The sequence below is a fragment of the Myxocyprinus asiaticus genome, chromosome 18, assembly GCF_019703515.2.
Source record: "Myxocyprinus asiaticus isolate MX2 ecotype Aquarium Trade chromosome 18, UBuf_Myxa_2, whole genome shotgun sequence".
NCBI classification, from domain to species: Eukaryota; Metazoa; Chordata; class Actinopteri; order Cypriniformes; family Catostomidae; genus Myxocyprinus; species Myxocyprinus asiaticus.
In genome coordinates this window covers 15,933,697-15,954,696 of record NC_059361.1, presented here as the reverse complement: position 1 = coordinate 15,954,696, position 21,000 = coordinate 15,933,697, and the positions used below count along the sequence as shown (strand labels likewise).

The following is a 21,000-nucleotide window of genomic DNA, read 5'->3' as shown; positions in this document are numbered from 1 at the left end:
TTGTTAAGCCACTCCTGAACCACAGCAACGTCAGAGGCGTCTTACCTGGGCTAAGGAGAAGAAGAACTGGACTGTTGCCCAGTGGTCCAAAGTCCTCTTTTCAGATAAGAGCAAGTTTTGTATTTCATTTGGAAACCAAGGTCCTAGAGTCTGGAGGAAGGGTGGAGAAGCTCATAGCCCAAGTTGCTTGAAGTCCAGTGTTAAGTTTCAACAGTCTGTGATGATTTGGGGTGCAATGTCATCTGCTGGTGTTGGTCCATTGTGTTTTTTGAAAAGCAAAGTCACTGCACCCGTTTACCAAGTAATTTTGGAGCACTTCATGCTTCCTTCTGCTGACCAGCTTTTTAAAGATGCTGATTTCATTTTCCAGCAGGATTTGGCACCTGCCCACACTGCCAAAAGCACCAAAAGTTGGTTAAATGACCATGGTGTTGGTGTGCTTGACTGGCCAGCAAACTCACCAGACCTGAACCCCATAGAGAATCTATGGGGTATTGTCAAGAGGAAAATGAGAGACAAGAGACCAAAAAATGCAGATGAGCTGAAGGCCACTGTCAAAGAAACCTGGGCTTCCATACCACCTCAGCAGTGCCACAAACTGATCACCTCCATGCCACGCCAAATTGAGGCAGTAATTAAAGCAAAAGGAGCCTCTACCAAGTATTGAGTACATATACAGTAAATGAACATACTTTTCCAGAACTTTTCCACGACATTCTAATTTATTGAGATGCACCTGTATGTGTATGTATATGTGTGTGTATATATATATATATATATATTTTTTTTTTTTTTACAAAGTTAAAGTTTTGTGTGAAATTTAGAAAATATAGTTCTAAATAAGCATGTATTCATTTTTTGGCAATTTTATGTTTGTTATTTACTATATCAAATTGTGTGATATATCGGCATTGTATCGGCTAGGGGTGTGCTGCGAAGCCATTATCTGTATTTGTATCTGTATTTGTTCATATGATAAATTTATTTGTATCTGTCTCTATATTCGGATAGAACTGGGTGTGGGTGGGGCTTAAACTGAAAGTGTGTCAAAGCTAAATGAAATGTCCACTTTTAGATGTTACTCTTACATTTATAGTTTTATTAATAGAATATGCCTTGTATATGCCTTTTCATAATAATAGCCTAATAATGATAATAATAATAATAATAATTATTATTATTATTATTATTATACAACTATTATTTAAAAAAAGTTCTTACCAGATTAAGCTGAATTTGCTGGCTATATTAACTGTGGAATATGTTGTTAACTGTGGTTTCTCCTGGTATTTCTGATATTAATATCTGCATGAAACAGAATTTTCGTTTGTCTGTGCATATATAACAACATTATTCTGAAGGCAGGAGGTGTCAAGTAAAATGTGAAATGTCAAGCACACATTTTGCAGTGAATAAAAAATACAAATTCAAACATTAAAAGAAGTGAAAATAAAATAAAATTAGTATAAAATTAATATAGCCTGTAAAACAGGTGAAAGTCCAGTAAATCTATCAGGAATTTTTATGATAAGACACCATTATTTAGTTTAATAATAATAATAATAATAATAATAAATTTATATAGCACCTTACCAGAGTTGGCACATTTTAAAGAAGAAGAAAAGAAGATGGAGCATGTTTCAGTTTCTTTGTTTTACTTAAGGAGTAATATTCCTAACAGAGGAATACTCTATGGAGCATTTAAACCTTTATGGAGCATTTTAACTTTTTTCGGAATAAAGTCTTAACCAGATAATCGCTGATGTGAATATAAATGTGGTTAATTTTAAGAGATGGATAGACGAGCTCCGACGTGAAATCATCATTTCAGGTCAGGAATTTAACATTGTGCTCAGGTTTAGGCTATAAATTAATGCATGGGAATCAAGTGTGAATCATGTGATATATTAACATAGACATTTCAAGAAGTGGAAAGTGTATATGATGTTGTACCTTAATGTTACACTTGATAAGCTCTAGACACGCACAATTAACAGAGACCACAAACGGAGTCAAACCACGCCCATCCAATCTGAAAACACTGATATTATTCGGATTAATCCGTTAGTCGTTTTGAAGTAATTATCCGTGCCTTTACGAATAAGGTATTCAACTTTGGGAACATCACATGTATCGGCCAATCGGCCACCCTGCTCTCTGGATATCGGCATCGGCCATTAAACAAACATATCGGTCGATCTCTAATAAACTCCACTTACAATGTGTGCTTTAAAGAAGGATTGTCCTTTGTTTTTGTTTTTTCTGCAGTGCATTTCATGTAATGCTGCCAATCAAGAATGATATGCCAATAAATAACTCTCGTTTGTATGTTCCTCATCTCTCGATTATTCATTTAGATCAATTCCGATAAAAAATATGGATAAATAAGCATTGTTGAAAGCAACTTTTTTAGAAATGAACGGAGCTGCATTGATTAGACTGTCTGACTGACGGCCTATTGCGTAAGGGTTGTTTCGGCTCATGAAACTCACCTGTGATTGGCTGGATGGTTGCTCAATCAACCCAAAGTAACAAAACACAAAGAATACCGTATTCATATCCACCATTTGGACTCTGTATGGGTTTAGTTTGGAAAAGTGCAGGGGACAAAAATCGCCTTTTTAAAGAATGTGGGGGACGTGTTATTTGCGTGATTTTTCTTAGTGAATCACCCGCAAAATGCCCACAATGCTCGCACGCAATAACATAGATTGCACAAGCAAATTAGCACCCGTTATTTGAGATCTTAGTAAATCGGGGCCATAGTGCCAAAGGCAACTTGTGGCAAGAAAGTGGCAAAAAAACAAAAAAAAAAACAGAATGGTAGTATCAGCTTGAATGGACAAAAGTTAACTTCTCCTTCTTCCTTGTTAAGTCTGGTCTCTTTTAATAAACACATGCACCTGTAAAAAGTATTGAAAACCTTTAGCTTGTTTGTACTGAAGTCACAGTCCCTCCTGTCTTTCTTCACAGAACTTGTTTGTTTTCCAGCTTTCAAAGATGTAGGGTCTACACTCTGAGCTGTTATGTTTATCGCAACAAGCAATTGATCATTGATCCCCCTACACCACACATGCACACACACACACACATAATCATGATTTATAGATACCCACTAGCTAAAGAAACACTCACAAACACTCACAAACATACCCTCACAGACGTACAAGCAGAGGTAGTGACCTGACTCTGCTATGTTCTGGTTGAGATGATAGGACCCCGACCTGGGTACAAAGTTCTAAAGTCTTCTTTTGAAGGAGACTATGACTTGACACTCTCTCACACACACATACAGCTCAGCATCACATGCAAATACACACAAACCTAGACTCACATTCACACCGCACCCCTCTTTACACACACAGTCTTGTCTTTTCAATTTCTGTAGTCTTTATGGAAAATAAAAGTAAAGTCCCTTTAGCAACAGGGGGCTGGGTTTTCTGTTGGGTAAAGGAATGGAAAAATGTCAGGGCTAATTTGGCTAATGAGTCACTTGTGGCTAATTTGTAGTTCCTGGTGGCAATGGCTCTTAAATCAGTCACATCTCAACTTCTACAATGGGTTAGATCCGGCTGATTAATCTTGTGGACTTTAGAGAAAAAAAGTGTGATTGGTGTAACTATTTGAGACACGGGCTGGTTGTATAATTGTACTGCAGTTACTTATGTTTAAGTATGAATGATAAACTTCTTGTAAAAATTTCAGCTGAAGACAGACCCTATTAACCACACACTTGATCAGAGCACATCATGTACCCGCTGATGAAACAGTTCCTCTTTGATGTGTAAGCATTTGAATATGCAGACAACCCTGTCATATCTTGTTAGCTCTACGTGACTAGTTTGAATCTTCCTTCTCTTTAAATCTCTGAAACAATACACACCAAGAGTTTTAAAATCACATACTTCTGCACTGTTCTTTTTATATCGAACACCCGAAATGGTACTGCACCATGTCACTTGAGCACTTGCCAACGAGGATACGGCTCTGTCACATTCTATTCTATTCTGTAGCATAAGTAGTGTGAGTAGTGTGTTGACACTGAAAATGCAATAAGAAAAAGAGTACTCAGATGATGAAGTTCTTCAACAGACAAAGCATAGTGTGGAATGTTGGACTCAGCAGTCGCGGGGTGAACTACGGAAAGGGGCAGAGTTACCTGGCCGTGATGCTGGCTTGACAAACAAAATTTTAATCAATAGAAATGTGGCAACTAGCCAAACGTCTATGAAGACAGAACCTTGCTAATGTGAGTTGAATGCTTTACCAATACCTACTGTATGCTGCTATGTTGGATTGAGGTTGGCTAACATGCTAAAGCTAGCTGCAACACATTGCGTGCGCTTGAAACATCACTTCCATCAGCTGTTAAGGGTGACTGCTTCTGTGTAATAAAAAATTGTTGATATTCCATTTGATACAATGCTACACTTTATAAATGTATGTACTAGATGGCCAAGGGCATAGTGTATAGTGTAAGTGAAGAGTGTATAGTACATCATTTGAGACACAGCTCATGTCTGTTAGCTTTGAGGAAAAATATATGTTAGGGTACCCATACCCTGACAAAATGAACTTTTAGCACATATATGCATTTCTCTTTTTGACACATTTTGCACTCACAGGCTTATCCAAATTTCTGTCCAATAACATGCTCTCTAGATTGAGAATGTCCTATCCCACTATAGCAAGCAGCAACTCATAGTTCATGGATATAATGTCCACTAAAAAACTATTGGCTATTGAAAAAGGACCAGGCCTTCATTATTTCCAACCTCAGCATCCTGTTTCAAAATGAAATAACAAAAGACCAACATCAACAAAAGATTGAAAACTGTGCCATTCGAGCCAATTCTTGGCGTGTTAAACAGTTTGAGTATGTGTATTAACTTACAAAAACTTACCTTAAATATTTATACCCAAAATATTTGGACTCTCATTAATGCATTGCATTTACTTTAAAGAAACATAGCACAAACACACATTAAAGCACAAAAACATTTTACAAAAATGTGGTTTTAAATAATAAAACAATATATTTACTGTTCAAAATTAAGACACTTTTTGGTTGTTAAGCATCATTTGTTTGCAGATTTGGTTTGATATTTTGTTCTAGTGCAATTACATTTATTACACTTGCAAGTGTATACAAAACGATTTTTGGGACCATAGTATCTTTGTTTAAAAACCATAGATTATGAGTGATTATGCATAAAATGCACAACTTAACCCTAGAATGCATATGTAACTTCAGCTCCCTTAACTGCATGTGTGGGTGGGTCAAAAAACACCCAGGAGAAATCTAGATGCTTATTCTTTAAAAAAATTCGGTATTTTTTCAAGGAAAATGACTCTAATGATAACTTTATTAGTAATTTAAAATGTTAAATAGTTGGTATATCTTTAACTCAACCCTAAAAGGTTTTAGACACATTGAAAATGGAGTAAGAGTTTTGTGTGACTGTGTGAAAAAGCCTGTATAACAGAAATATGGGCAATTTCCATGTTTGGTGATAAAATATGAAATGTCTCAACAACTCTATCCACACAAACACATATAAATAAATAAAATGACTAGGAAAAAAATATATTTACAAACAAAAAATAAAAAATGTATAAACGTAAAATGACAACCTTATGCACCCTATATTGTCGTATTACACTATATTTCTATATTTCTCTAAAGAGTACTGAAAATAGAAATGTTGCAGGTTCAAACAGACTAAGAAGTGGTCCAGACACTATAACCATTAAGTGCTTGCAGTGAACTAGGCATCAAACCTCAGGTTCTCCATGAGGACTGTCCCTGTAATAGGTACAGTGCATCTGGAAAGTATTCACAGCGTTTCACTTTTTCCACATTTTGTTATGTTACAGCCTTATTCCAAAATGGATTAAATTCATTATTTTCCTCAAAATTCTACAAACAATACCCCATAATAACATCATGAAAGAAGTTTGTTTGAAATCTTTGCAAATTTATTAAAAATAAAAAAATGAAAAAATCACATGTACATAAGTATTCACAGCCTTTGCCATGACACTCAAAATTGAGCTCAGGTGCATCCTGTTTCCACTGATCATCCTTGAGATGTTTCTACAACTTGACTGGAGTCCACCTGTGGTAAATTCAGTTGATTGGACATGATTTGGAAAGGCACACACTTGTCTATATAAGGTCCCACAGTTAACAGTGCATGTCAGAGCACAAACCAAGCCATGAAGTCCAAGGAATTGTCTGTAGACCTCCGAGAAAGGATTGTGTCGAGGCACAGATCTGAGGAAGGGTACAGAAAAATGTCTGCAGCATTGAAGGTTCCAATGAGCACAGTGGCCTCCATCATCCGTAAATGGAAGAAGTTTGGAACCACCAGGACTCTTCCTAGAGCTGGCCACCCGGCCAAACTGAGCGATCGTGGGAGAAGGGCCTTAGTCAGGGAGGTGACCAAGAACCTGATGGTCACTCTGACAGAGCTCCAGCATTTCTCTGTGGAGAGAGGAGAACCTTCCAGAAGAACAACCATCTCTGCAGAACTCCACCAATCAGGCCTGTATGGTAGAGTGGCCAGACGGAAGCCACTCCTAAGTAAAAGGCACATGACATCCCACCTGGAGTTTGCCAAAAGGCACCTGAAGGACTCTCAGACCATGAGAAACAAAGATTGAACTCTTTGGCCTGAATGGCAAGCGTCATGCCTGGAGGAAACCAGGCACCGCTCATCACCTGGCCAATATCATCCCTACAGTGAAGCACGGTGGTGGCAGCATCATGCTGTGGGGATGTTTTTCAGCAGCAGGAACTGGGAGACTAGTCAGGATCGAGGGAAAGATGAATGCAGCAATGTACAGAGACATCCTTGATGAAAACCTGCTCCAGAGCGCTCTGGACCTCAGACTGGGGTGAAGGTTCATCTTCCAACAGGACAAGGACCCCAAGCACACAGCCAAGATAACATTGGAGTGGCTACGGGACAACTCTGTGAATGTCCTTGAGTGGCCCAGCCAGAGCCCAGACTTGAACCCGATTGAACATCTCTGGAGAGATCTGAAAATGGCTGTGCACTGACGCTCCCCATCCAACCTGATGGAGCTTGAGAGGTCCTGCAAAGAAGAATGGGAGAAACTGCCCAAAAATAGGTGTGCCAAGCTTGTAGCATCATACTCAAAAAGACTTGAAGCTGTAATTGGTGCCAAAGGTGCTTCAATAAAGTATTGAGCAAAGGCTGTGAATACTTATGTACATGTGTGTTTTTTTTTATTTATTTATTTATTTATTTTTATAAATTTGCAAATATTTCAAACTTCTTTCACATTGTTATTATGGGGTATTGTTTGTAGAATTGAGGAAAATAATGAATTTAATCCATTTTGGAATAAGGCTGTAACATAACAAAATGTGGAAAAAGTGAAGCGCTGTGAATAATTTCTGGATGCACTGTATAATGTCAAGCACTTTGGATATAAGCATTGGCTGAATGACATCTTTCTGTACTTGCATACCACACATGAATGTGAACATGGTATTTAATGGTATTGTATTAATGCGCCCTTTTCACAGACCTGTTACGACTCGTTTCCACCTTTAACAACGTAAATTAGCAAACTTTTTTATATTTCAAATTTTAAAAAGATTTAGTGTAAATTTATAACATTTTACTTTGTATTATATTACCCTGGAATACATTTTAAAGAAATCAGTTACCACAGATGCGATGAGGCTTGAAACTGGTAAGCAAAAATTACATTTACTGTGTTCCCCATTCACATTTAACCAACTATGATGACTTCGTGTGTGAAAAGGGTCCATCGCATAAATGGAAACCGAAAAAATCAATGTATTACAAAAATAATACCAGTGTTAAATGCATTGAATACCATAGGAAACACATATGGGGTCATATAGGACCCACTTATGCATTCTTGGGGTAGTGATGCAAATTCTCTTATATTTAAAAAAAAATTGTGTTCACATAATAGACACCTTCATTGAGGAAAACCTGGAGTGGCAGATTAAAAGACCACTTTATGTAAAATTATGTCTTAAAAAGTAGACACTTTTGTCATTTTTGACCCACATATGCATTTTAGGGTTAATCTAAAATAGTTTGAAAAACGTTAGTTTGGTCATCCTGACACAATAATATTGACTCAACCAATGACGTGAGTTTGTGGTGGGACTGTCTGTGTGACCGACCAATAGAGGATGGGAGGAATGTTCGGGAAAGCAGTTTGCATTATTTTAGCTATTTTGTTTGTTGACGATGATGATGCTGAAATTACACACTTAACGTGGTCAGAACATCACTATGGCTGAAAACGCGTAGTATATGGTGTTGGACTGTAGTTTATTGTCTGCCACATGTGCCTTTAACAGACAATTAAAGAAACAGAGAGTGATGTACTCTGAGCTGGATAATTGAGAGGCTTAACTGGCCACAGAGCTGCTCCAGGGCATCCCACTAAACAGGAGTTTACATGTTTTAATTTAGAAATCCAGTCTTTCTTGTATGTGAAGATAAAAGTCTCAATTTGCAATTATTTCTTTATGTATTTGTTTACTTATTTAATGAATTATTTGATTGCTTGGATTATTGATTCCAGTGGCCTGAGAGGAAAATGCATTTTCCAAATTTTTGGTCAGATACTTACTTAAGTGGAAGATGGAAAACCAGCTAATTTTCTTTCTTTGCAAACCTGATGTTTTCTTTAACATCTGTTCTACATCACCTGTAAAGCAAATACCTGCAATGTGACATCCTTCACAATGGAACTCACTGGGTCTGTTCCAAATCCTAGTGAGCTTCCTCCAGATGCAGTATTTTAAGACATCATAGGTGCGCTCCCGATGCGAAGGTTGTTCCAAAACTTAGGTATCTTAATTATGCTGCCTCAAAAGAAACCTCGTTTTGGACAGATTTTAAGGTAGCATCATATGTATTCTTCCCCAGGTTGGCGATCCCAGAATGCACCATGATGAGCTCGACAGAAAAATAAATCCAAGATGGCAGACGAAGCGAGAGAAATTGGATAATAAATATACTTCTAATACATTCAGTACTAATAAAAATTTGTTAATGTCATAGAAAACTGACTATTTGACTCAAAATGTATGTGTAATATGTGTATTTATGCTCATTAGAGTATCACATTGTTCCTCTCGTGTCACTTCTATTGAAATCAGAGTCCACTGCGTGCGACGAGCGCTATTTGAATGACGTACGGAGCTACCGCCAATGTAGAGCATCCAAATCACTCTCTTATGAGGCATCATTTCAGTAAGGATGCTGCCATAGAAGACAGCTGCCAATGTAGGCAGGAGACAGCAAGGCAGCTTACTAAGTTTTGGAACAGAGCCATTATGTGTTTATAATTCTCTTTTCTTTTCTATATCTTTATGGAGACATTCTAGGACTATCCCACAAGCATCCAATCTCACAGCACTTTTATTTTTGAGAGTTTGTCTGGTGGGCAACATCTAAGCTCATCTGCAGTCATGGACAAAGGTCTGTGATATTACCTTAAGTGGCTATGTAACACCTTATGCATGTCCTCTGACTCCCCACTGTGGGCATGATCAGAGCTCAGTGCACAGCTGATTTTCCTTGTGTATCTACTCATGACTGTGGCAGTTCTGGAGCAAATCAGAATCAGTGTCTTAATCTGCTTTGAGTGAAATTCCAAATCCATTTATGGCACACATGCAGGGAGCTACTCAGTAAATTTAAATTATGGTGAACGGGTAGGGAGAGTGCAAGAGATAGTGGCAAATGCATTAACCGCCACACCAGGCATAATTTTGACATGCATGGAGAGTCCCAGGACCCCCGGAACGGATAACGTCTGACGTATGTGGAACAGCAGGGAACCAAACTGCCTTAGTGGGAGAACTACAATCTGCCTTAAGGACTAAGGAAAAGCAAGACCTTTCAACTTAATCTCTTCAAACTCAGCCATGCTGATGTGTTCACAAGCCAAACTTACATTAAAAATCTAAAGAAAATTAATCCTGTTTTTAGTCCAGAAAATAATGGTAAAGAACTATAATTTTTAAGGGATAGTTCACCTAGAAACATCTGTCATCATTTACTCACCTTCATGTTGTTCCAAGCCTGACAAAGAGATGTTCAGTAGTACACTGGCGGCCAAATGTTTGGAATAATGTACAGATTTTGCTGTTTCGGAAGGAAATTGTTACTTTGCTGGTGCATTCAACTGATCACAAAGTACAGTCAGGACTAGTGGTCGACCGATATGGGTCTTTTAATGGCCGATACCGATATCCAGAGGGCAGTGTGGCAGATAGACCGATACAATGCCGATATATCACACAATTTAATATAGCAACAAACATAAAATTGCTAAATTTAGCACTATATTTATTCAATTTCACACAAAACAAAAAATAATATTGTATTTTAAATGGTACATAGCAGTTTCTTCAGATTTCTGTTTAGTCATCAAATTTTAGTAATTTTAGTAATTTACTGATGAAAATGAAGAAATTGTTAATATATTAGGAATTAGGAAATAACAGTACACACAGTAGTCCAGCAACCATGAATGGCATGTTCATGTTAGCAATTGCATTTACTCAAAATATACAGAATCAAACCAATTGTACATACAGTACACAGTGAATAAGACATTTACTTATAGCACTTATAGCGCTTTTATTGGGCTGCATCCGAAAACGTAGGCAGCTAACTTGCTACCTTGCTGCCTAATCAGTTAATGGCTTAACTGACATCTGTTTTGAATGAGTTGAACACTTAAGGAAACTGATCTCAAAACAGTTTCAAAAACACCTTATTTTCATCGTACCTCCATATACAGCCTCTGGAGGCATTTTCCTGGTTTCGGACGCAGCCTTGAAGTTGCACTCGCGCTCGTGCGGATCCATCTCCTGACAGTTTAAATGGCCTGGATCGCCAACTTCATGATTTGTGAATGAGAGGAACTTTTGATCCTGATCCTGAATTTTTGATTATGGCTGATAGAATACGCGCTTCAGAGGAAGATATTAGATGAGCACTCGACGGGAAGAAAACACTGGATTTTCATGAGGTTCGTGAATGACATCTGTTTAAACGAGATATGCGCGTATTTGCAGATGGTATATAATAGAAGTTTTATTGATATTTGCCTTTTATCATATGAAAAGTTACAAGGAACTTTTGAGGAGAGACTGTTAGAATACGTGCTTCAGAGGAAGATTTATGAGTGTTCCACAGGACGCTGGATCTGCTGAAGTTGTGTAAGGTTGGTTTATTGGATATGCGCATATTTGCAAACAGTCTATGATATTCGTTTTATTGATATTTGCCTTTTTGTCATTAGACAAGACAGTTAAAAGTTACAGGGAACTGTTAAGGAGAGAGAGGCATGAAACAGGCAAGCACTTTAACATTATGAGCTTAAACGCATCTGCCGTGGCTCTGATGTGCGGACCTTTAAATGACACTGTGTTGCACACTGGTCTATTATTGTTGTAACACGATGGCATGTAACAACAAAACGAACAGTGACTGGTCGTTTACATGTCTCAGACGCTTCACATGCAAGCAGGTGATTTTCAGCGCCCTCAAAAAAAAAATCGGCCAAACGGGAAAATTTATCAGCCGATACCGATCATTAAAAAGTCAGAATATCGGCCGATTTATCGGCCTCTGCAAAATATCAGTCGACCACTAGTCAGGACATTACTGATGTAAGAAACAGCACCATCACTATTTGAAAAAAAGTAATTTTTGATCAAATCTAGACAGACCCCATTTCCAGCAGACATCACTCCAACACCTTATCCTTGAGTAATCATGCTAAATTGCAAATTTGGTACTAGAAAATCACTTGCCATTATATCAAACACAGTTGAAAGCTATTTGGTTAATTAAATGAAGCTTAACATTGTCTTTGTGTTTGTTTTTCAGTTGCCACAGTTTTCAGTAAACTCTCTCAAGCATGTCTTAAGGTCAATATTAGGTAAAAGAAATGGCAAAAAAGAAACAGCTTTCTTTAGAAACTCATCAGTCAATCATTGTTTTGAGGAATGAAGGCTATACAATGCTTGAAATTGCCAAAAAACTGAAGATTTCATACAAAGGTGTACACTACAGTCTTCAAAGACAACTGGCTCTAACAAGGACAGAAAGACATGTGGAAGGCCAGATGTACAACTAAACAAGAGTATAAGTACATCAGAGTCTCTAGTTTGAGAAATAGACATGATGTCCTCAGCTGACAGCTTCATTGAATTTTACCCGCTCAACACCAGTTTCATGTACAACAGTAAAGAGAAGACTCAGGGCTGCAGGCCTTATGGGAAGAATTGCAAAGAAAAAGCCACTTTTGAAACAGAAAAACAAAAAGAAAAGGTTAGAGTGAGCAAAGAAACAGACATTGGACAACAGATCACTGGAAAAGAGTGTTATGGATCTTAACCCCATTGAGCTTTTGTGGGATCAGCTAGACTGTAAGGTGCATGAGAAGTACCCGACAAGACAAGTGCTACAAGAAGCATGGGGTGAAATGTCACCTGATTATCTGGACAAACTGACAGCTGGAATGCAAAGGATTTGCAAAGCTGTCATTGCTGCATGTGGAGGATTTTTTGATGAGAACTCTGAAGTAGTTTAAGAAGTTCTGAACATTTCTTTCAAATTGTAATAGTAATTTTTCATGTTATTAATGTCCTGACTATACATTGTGATCAGTTGAATGCCACTTTGGTGAATAAAAGTGCCAATTTCTTTCCATAAGAGCAAAATCTGTACATTATTCCAAACTTTTGGCCACCAGTGTATGTTTACCTCAGTCACCCTTCATTTTGTATGCAAAAAGATGCAATGTAAGTGAATGGTGACTGAGACAATTATTCTACATAACTGTTCCATGAAAGTACTACAGGTTTAGAACAATGTGATGGTGGGTAAATGATGACACAATGTTTAATATAGGTGGTGTAAAAAAAAAAAAAAATGATTTGACAAAATATTTTCTCCTTTCTCAGCTTAATATGCAGAGGCAACTATGAGTATTTGCAGGGTGCAATTTGCCAGCCTCTGCTTTTGATACCCACCAGACCACTGTTCTAGAATGAGAACGTCCCCGCTCCTAATACCATGGCTGAATCTGAAAATTAAGACAGCTGCCTTGCTGCCTCACTGCCTAGTTAGTCATTGACTTTACTGGCAGCATTTTGTGTATAAATGTAGCTCATAAGACACTGGTTTCAAACACCATAACATCATTTAAAACAAGATCAAGTGAGCTTATGCATAAGCAAACATTTAGTACCTACAATGATAAGAAATGTCATAAGTTAGGAGCCTGGGTAGCTCAGCGAGTATTGGTGCTGACTACCAATCCTGGAGTCACGAGTTCGAATCCAGGGTGTGCTGAGTGACTCCAGCCAGGTCTCCTAAGCAACCAAATTGTCCCAGTTGCTAGGGAGGGTATAGTCACATGGGGTAACCTCCTCGTGGTCGCGATTAATGGTTCTTGCTCTTAATGGGGCGCGTGGTAAATTGTGCGTGGATCGCAGAGAGTAACATGAGCCTCCACATGCTGGGGGTCTCCGCATTGTCATGCACAACAAGCCAGGTGTTAAGATGCACGGAATGACTGTCTCAGAAGTGGAGGCAACTGAGACTTGTCCTCCGCCACCCGGATTGAGGTGAGTAACTGCACCACCACAAGGACCTACTAAGCAGTGGGAATTGGGCATACCAAATTGGGAGAAAAGGGGATAAAAATAAAAATAAATAAATAAAATGTCATAAATTGAACATTTCAACCACTCCTTGAGCCGGCATTGTTATTCTTTCAACATACTACAGAATCATATGCACAGGTTTTTGGGATGAAGGCATCTTTCTAAACAGGATGTGACACAAACATTGGATGTGGACATGCTTTGATTCCTTCCTACCTCTGTATACATCCTTTCAAATGCAGCATTTTTCAGCTTTCAAATGCAGCCCACCAACTTCTGACTAGTAATAGCAAGTGGAAAATAATGGTTAAAAAAAAGGAAGACCCGTTTGATTTGTCCCACCCCAACTTACTGTTTCAAGAGGAAATACGTCAACACAGAAAATAAAACTGCGTTCGTCAAGCCATGTCATGGGGTCTTTCAGTACATCCTATACTCTAAGCAGGGTTGGGAAGGTTTCTTTTTAAATATATTCCACTACAGATTACAGAATACATGCTGTAAAATGTAATTTGTAACGTATTCCGTTAGATTATTCAAGGTCAGTAACGTATTCTAAATACTTTGGATTACTTCTTCAGCACTGGTACATTTTTTTAACTTGTTTTGACTATAAAAACTCTGCCAGTACAGTAAAACAAAATACACATGTTAAAAATACATTCTCTGAAAAAACCTAAATATCTTATGCAGTGTTGTTTCTAAAACAAGATTTTTAGATATTTTTACAGGAAAACAATACAAAAACTATTATCAAGAATACGATTTTTGCCCTAATATCAAACAAATAACAATAAAATGCAAAGTGATCTCTTCAGTAATAAAAATACTTTTTGAATGTAACTGTATTCTGATTACCAATGATTTAAATTGTAACTGTAGTGGAATACAGTTACTTATATTTTTTATTTTAAATACGTATTCCTGTTACATGTATTCCATTACTCCCCAACCCTGACTGTAAGCTTCTGTTTTCGTTTCTTGTTGGCACTTCACTGCTGAATCAAAAACTTGGCTTTAGTAGCTGCTGTCTGCTTCCCTGTTGGCAAAGTAATGGTGAATCCTCTAAGCTTTTCTGTTAAGACAAACATGTCTCATACCCTCCAGATGACTTCTCCATCAAAATGTAATGCATAAGTAACACCGCTAGAAAACAGTTATATTTGTACAGCTCAGAGGCACAAAAACCATATATGCAAGGTATGCAGTGCATAGGGGTGCCATGTAAAGGGGGGCGCCTGCGGCTCACTAAAGGAGGTGCAATCGGCTAACCCCTCCAACATCACCCCCCACCCCCACCCCCCTCGCTTGACAGAAACACGGGGCACAAAATGTAATTTTGCATACCCGCTCGGAAATGTGTAGTTGCGCCCCTGGTACAGCTCATTGGTGTACAGACAGTGTACATCTGTAGCTAATCCACACTGTTTACACATCCAATCTTAAAAGGCTTTTATCATAGTAGGCTCCTGAATTAGATTACCTTTCAATGCTGTTCCACTCACCAAAGTAGCCCCATTGTACATAGGCTTCAAATACTTCATAGATACTGTAGCTTTATCCATATATCCACAAAAGAAAATACATTTCCAAAAGGTATTTTCTATGTTTTGGTACTCTGACTGAAACTTCACAGGAATACATGACAAGACATTTGCAATTACATTCAGTTTTAAGTCTTACAGTGCTCTTCAAAATCAAACTCTGCCAGCTGGGACATTACATTTCTGCATTGTTCTCCACTGCCAGTTTCAAATTGTTTCCAGGTTTGCTTGTGCAATACATTTTCAAAACTATTCTAACAATACATACACTCTACAGTATGTGTAAGGGTAATTACACAATTTCCTTTACACAATTACACACTTACACACAGATTGAACAGGCGCTTACACCTGCTTTTTTTTTTTTTTTTTTTGTGCAATACCCTTGAAAAGGATAAACAATGCTTAGGAGGTTTTTGAGCCCTGAATAGGGTGAGCTTTGATTGTGCAATATCCTAACCAAAGACTTGTCTGAGCCCTGAATAGCAAAAAAGCCAGGTCAAACTTTAAATAAATGACTGCCCAACTATTAAAATTACAATTCAGTTTTTGTCTGAAGCCTTGTCCGTCCCAGAGCCGGCACCTGAAGCCTCTTCCGTCCCAGAGCCAGAGCCTGAAGCCTCATCTGTCCCAGAGCCAGCGCCTGAAGCCTCTTCCGTCCCAGAGCCAGCGCCCTCGGCCACGGAGGCCGTATTCCAGTCACTACCAGCACTCCTGACCACGGTGGTCGTAAATGAGCCTGTCCAGTTCCCCGAGATTCTGTCTCCCACAGCTCCGCCCCTCAAGTCTTCCATGCTCCCCAGTGCCTGGTTCCCCAGTGCTATGTTTCCCAGTGCCATGCTCCCTGACTCCCTTTGTACCTTACCCACTAGTACCACTCTCCCTGAGATCCATGTTACCTTGTTACTTGAGCTCCCAGCTGCCTTGACTCCTAGTGCCTTGCTCTCTGAGTCCCCTAGTGCCTTGCTCTCTGAGTCCCCTAGTGCCTTGCTCTCTGAGTCCTCTAGTGCCTTGCTCTCTGAGACCCTAGATGCCATAACCGCTGAGAACTTGCTTCCAGTAGCTTCATCTCCTGAGCCTCCTTCTCCTTCGTCTCCGCCCTCTGAGCCTCCGCCCCCTGCGACTCCATCTCCTGAGATTCCACCGGATCCTGCTCCCTTCCTGGAGCCACCACCCAAACCACTGGACCCCGCTCACTTCTCTGGCCACTGGCTCCGCCCTGGTCTCCTGGTCCATGCCAGTCTCTGAGGCCCTTTGCCTGCTCCGCCATGGCCTTCTGTAGTTATGCCTGGTCTGCAATGGTTTACCAGACATTCACCGGATCCCCTGTGGCCTGCAGCACCACCTAGTTCCCCCTACCTAGCTCCCTCATGAACTTTTGTTTTTTGTCTTTGGGTGTCAGAAGACGCCTGTAGAGGGGGGGATATGTAACATATTTGTGTGTTCTTGTTTCATGTTTAGATTCATGTTCATGTTTTGGGTCTTTATTTTGAAATTAGTTCACTTGACTAATCATGTGATATCCTGTTTCCCTCATGTTCATGTCTTGTTCTTATTGGTTTATTGTCTTAACTTGATATCAGTCTTATCTTTTCATTGGTTCCATGTTTTAGTAGTCTTGTTTTCTTGTTATTAGTTTAGTTTATTATTGGTTGTCTTTGTCATGTGTTTCCCTTGTCAGTGTATTTAAGCCTCGTGTTCTCTAGTTCTTTATCGAGTATTGTAGGTGTAATATTTTATTGTTGTTTGTGAGATTAAAGTCAAGTCTCTGATTTATGTTCTGTTTTTATTTCACATTTGGATAGTAAATAAACTGCACTTGGGTTCCACATCATCTTCATCATCGTTCTTGTCCTGTCTTCAGTCAGCCTACCCAAATGTTACAAACAGCAACAAGACTTCTACAGTTGGAGTATGTTTGTGCAGGCCTCTTTTAACACCTGACACCTTGACCTAGCAGTGCTCTGCAACATCTCTCAAACACCTTCTCACCGAATAGCAGAATAGCGAATTGTAGGGTGGATTTCCGTTTAGCCTAAATGAACTATAATGGACCTTTGATTACTATAGGCTTAATTCCTTTTCTGCCCGGATCATTAACAGGTGTTCTGAACATGACAGAACGTGATGGCGCTCAGGATCAGGAATGTGATGATGATTCACTGCAGGATCTGTGAACTCTGTAATCAGTCCATTCTATTCAGTGTGACTTGAGAGTTCAATTCAACACATTTTGTAAATGTGTTTGATTAATTAAACCAATGGTTTAAAACAAAAGTCCAATTCATTCACAAATCAGACCTCACTAATAGACATTAAGCTATCCTGGCTGAGATGGGTACAGTGTGAAGACTGAAAATAAAGGTTTCTTTCTATGTGCCAAGTTACAGTATGTATTAAAGGAATAGTTAACCCAAAAATGACAATTCTCTCATCACTTACTCACCCTCATGCCATCCCAGATGTGTATGACTTTCTTTCTTCTGCAGAATACAAACTAAGATTTTTAGAAGAATATTTCAGTTCTGTAGGTCTATACAATGTACTGTACATGAACAATGTAATTGAGCTTGAAATCATGATCGTGCCTAGAGCAATGGCAAGATGTACTGTGAAACGGGAGCTACATTTTGGTCTGTTCACACCCAAAACAAACTGGATCTCTTCAGATGACATGGATTAAACCACTGAAGTCATATGAATTACTTTTATGATGCCTTTATGTGCTTTTTGGAGATTCAAAGTTCTGGTCACCATTCACTTGCATTGTATGGATCTACAGAGCTGTGATATTCTTCTAAAAATATTTTATTGTTTTCAGCAAAAGAAAGAAAGTCATACACATCTTGGATGGCATGAGGGTGAGTAAATGCTGAAAGAATTTTTTGAACGAGCTATCCCTTTAAGGATGGTTATTTATTTGTTTGTTTAGTTAGTTATTGCTTTTGTGAACACTCCAATTGAATCACTTCAATTGAAAATTCTATATGAAACACATAAATGATCATGTCACTCCTTAGATCTCTTACCCAAACCTAGAACTTTTCAGCAGTGAAACTGTGCTGAAAGTAAAAAAAATAAATAAAAAAACAATTGCATCGCAACCCTCCTTAATTTTCTGTTTACTGTTCAATACTTTTCGAATTAAAATATGAATTCCAAAATACTATCAAAATATTCAAAACTCTATTTAAAAAATGTTGTGTGTCTGGGCAGTGGCCAAATGCATTAATTAAAGTTCAAAAGATGTTTCAAAAACACTGAAGTGACTGGAAACAGGTTCTCTGGGTTTAAAGTCTTGTTTCTTGAAATTACATAGTTAAATCTATTGTCACAACATTTTCAGAATATGTTCAAGAAAGATAGGGGAGCTACACTTTCTGCCAAATGACCAAACAGGTGAAATTAAACTTTGTCACTATGATTATAATTTTCCATCTATTGCAAGAAGCTGACATGATGCGCTGCCATATCACTCTTGCGTTGAATCAAGCAGATAAAAAGTGCAGAATGTTCTGCACATCCAACATGTGCACACAAACACACTCACACACGAGTGTGACGGAGAGTAATCTGGATAACACTTCTCATAGTGTATGGTATGTTTGGCACAGGATTGTATAGGGCACTTTTTAGCTATAGAAACAGTTTGACAGGTCTCAGATGTAACAGACCAGATACTTCATTGCCTGAGTTTTCCATTCTATGATATTTTGAAATAACTGTTTATGAAAGCATATCAGCAATTGTAGATTAGTTGAGCATGTCTTGTTGACCTGAACACTCACTTGTCACCACATGACTTACCATGTGTTTATTGAGGAGGTGTCAGAAGGTGTCCTATTATGTACTTTACTACATCTCCTGTTTAAAGGTGGTAAAAAGGCTTTAACGCATTAAGTGCAGAGCTCCTTTCAGAGCAGTGCGTATTTTCATAAATTGTAGGACATGGCAACTAATTGTGCGCATTTCATGTCAGTTATTGATTGAAACCAGAGAAAACAACTTCAAGGAGACATTTCCCAACCTGTGCCTACATTAAGTACCTTGATCAGAAAGCTATGTTTCTATACCATGTGCAGTATGCGTAACAGACTCACCAGGTGTCTCTGGAAATTTGCGGTCGATGATATAAATGGGCATCACCAACCGATCAAACATCCATCAAATCCGTGAGAAAGATGCCCTCTTTCCAGTGAGCGTGTCACTCCAGCGGACGATCAGTTTTTTTTTTTTTTTTTTTTTTTTTTGTTTGTTTGTTTGTTTGTTTGTTTTTTTTTTTTTTTTTAAAGAGTATTCTGGGTTCCTATGATATCGATTTGAAATTCGGTGATGTCAGTTCTCTTGGCTACCTGTTACCGCGCGACAGCGGGATGTCCTCGTGTCACATGCAGTTATTATTTGGCGCGCCTAAAGAAAACATCTGGGGAAAACCTTGGATTTTTTCAGCGAAATGAACGATGTGAGACAACGGCGAAGTATTTAAGTTCAGCCGGTGTCTAATGTTGCCTCCCACGAAAGGCGGTGTTTAGGAGTGACTGAGATTGCCAGAGATGCCAGCGCGGAGTCGAGCGCGCGACTGTGCGCTGGTCTCGCACCAGATAGGGATCAACGCGCAGCTCCTCTCAGCAAAGCTAAGGCAAATAAATGCTTGTATGTCAGTGATAAACATTATGCGCAGAGTTTTCCTAAAGTGTTACAGTAATTCGTAGTTAACGGCATATTACTCATTTTAGTGGCCAAATGTTCGCTGTGCGTGTTTACTTCTTACACGAGTAAACTACCTCAAAAGTTCGGCCACATGTGGCTGTTATGACAATTATGGTTAGTTCTAGCATTAGGACAGAAGTCGTAACCTTCACCGTTAAAGCTATTTGGAAAAACATGACGATGTTGTTTGTAATTTGACTATTTTGAATAGGACTGCACTGAAAAACATATAACCTAAAAATGTGCTTCATGTGGTAACATCTAAATTAACTGGTTTATTCTAGTCAGAAAATATTATTTAACATCACTGAATCAAGCTGAATACATTAGGTTATATAATAGCTCCTAATGGTAGGGTACAATGGGGCACCTTAAAGAAAATTACCTTTTTGTTTGTTTGTTTGTTTGTTTGTTTGTTTTTTGGTCACAAAGTGAAGCAAGATTGAATTTTTTGAATCTGAAAATTGTATTAATTTATTTACAAAAATGTAGAACAAAAATGAAATTTGTATATAACAAACATTTCCAGGGTTGACTGCCATGGTGAAAAAACATCTACAGTAAACATTTTGAACAGTATGGCTCACATGATGACAAAAAAAAAAAAAAAAAAAAAAAATGCATTTTGGTGGCATTGGCCAATTTACTGACACAATAACTAGGTTTTGAAGCATGAATTAAATGTTTTGGGTGAGTTACTACATTTTGCAAACATGCAGTAGAGTTGTGATGTCCCATAAAACAGTTGTGACAATTGCACTTACAGTTTAGAGAATGTTAAGACTGTTTCAGAAAGTGAGCCAAAGCGATTGAGGAAAAACTGGGGAGAGGGGAGAATTGAGCTTATTAGCAACCGCATTCTCTAATAAGAGTCACACACCAAGTGTGCTCAATAAGGAATGCACATAGACATTGACAGACATAATAATGATAATTTTTTTTTTTTAAACACACATTAAAGCCATATTATTGGTCACTTATAATTACGATGCATGCAACTTTTTAAAACTTGTAGTAATGGAGATACATGCATTT

The 21,000-nt window shown here is 38.4% G+C and overlaps 1 protein-coding gene across 1 annotated transcript in view; it reads right to left on the bottom strand.

Annotated features, from left to right (window-relative positions):
• Positions 1–19,757, bottom strand: part of LOC127456356 (neprilysin-like) — a 65,747-nt gene extending 45,990 nt beyond the window's left edge. Inside the window, exon 1 of the mRNA XM_051724803.1 lies at positions 19,356–19,757. Coding sequence (XP_051580763.1) covers positions 19,356–19,416 — 61 coding nt within the window. The 5' untranslated portion in view covers positions 19,417–19,757. The remainder of the gene's footprint in view (positions 1–19,355) is intronic.
• Positions 19,758–21,000: the final 1,243 nt, after the last annotated feature.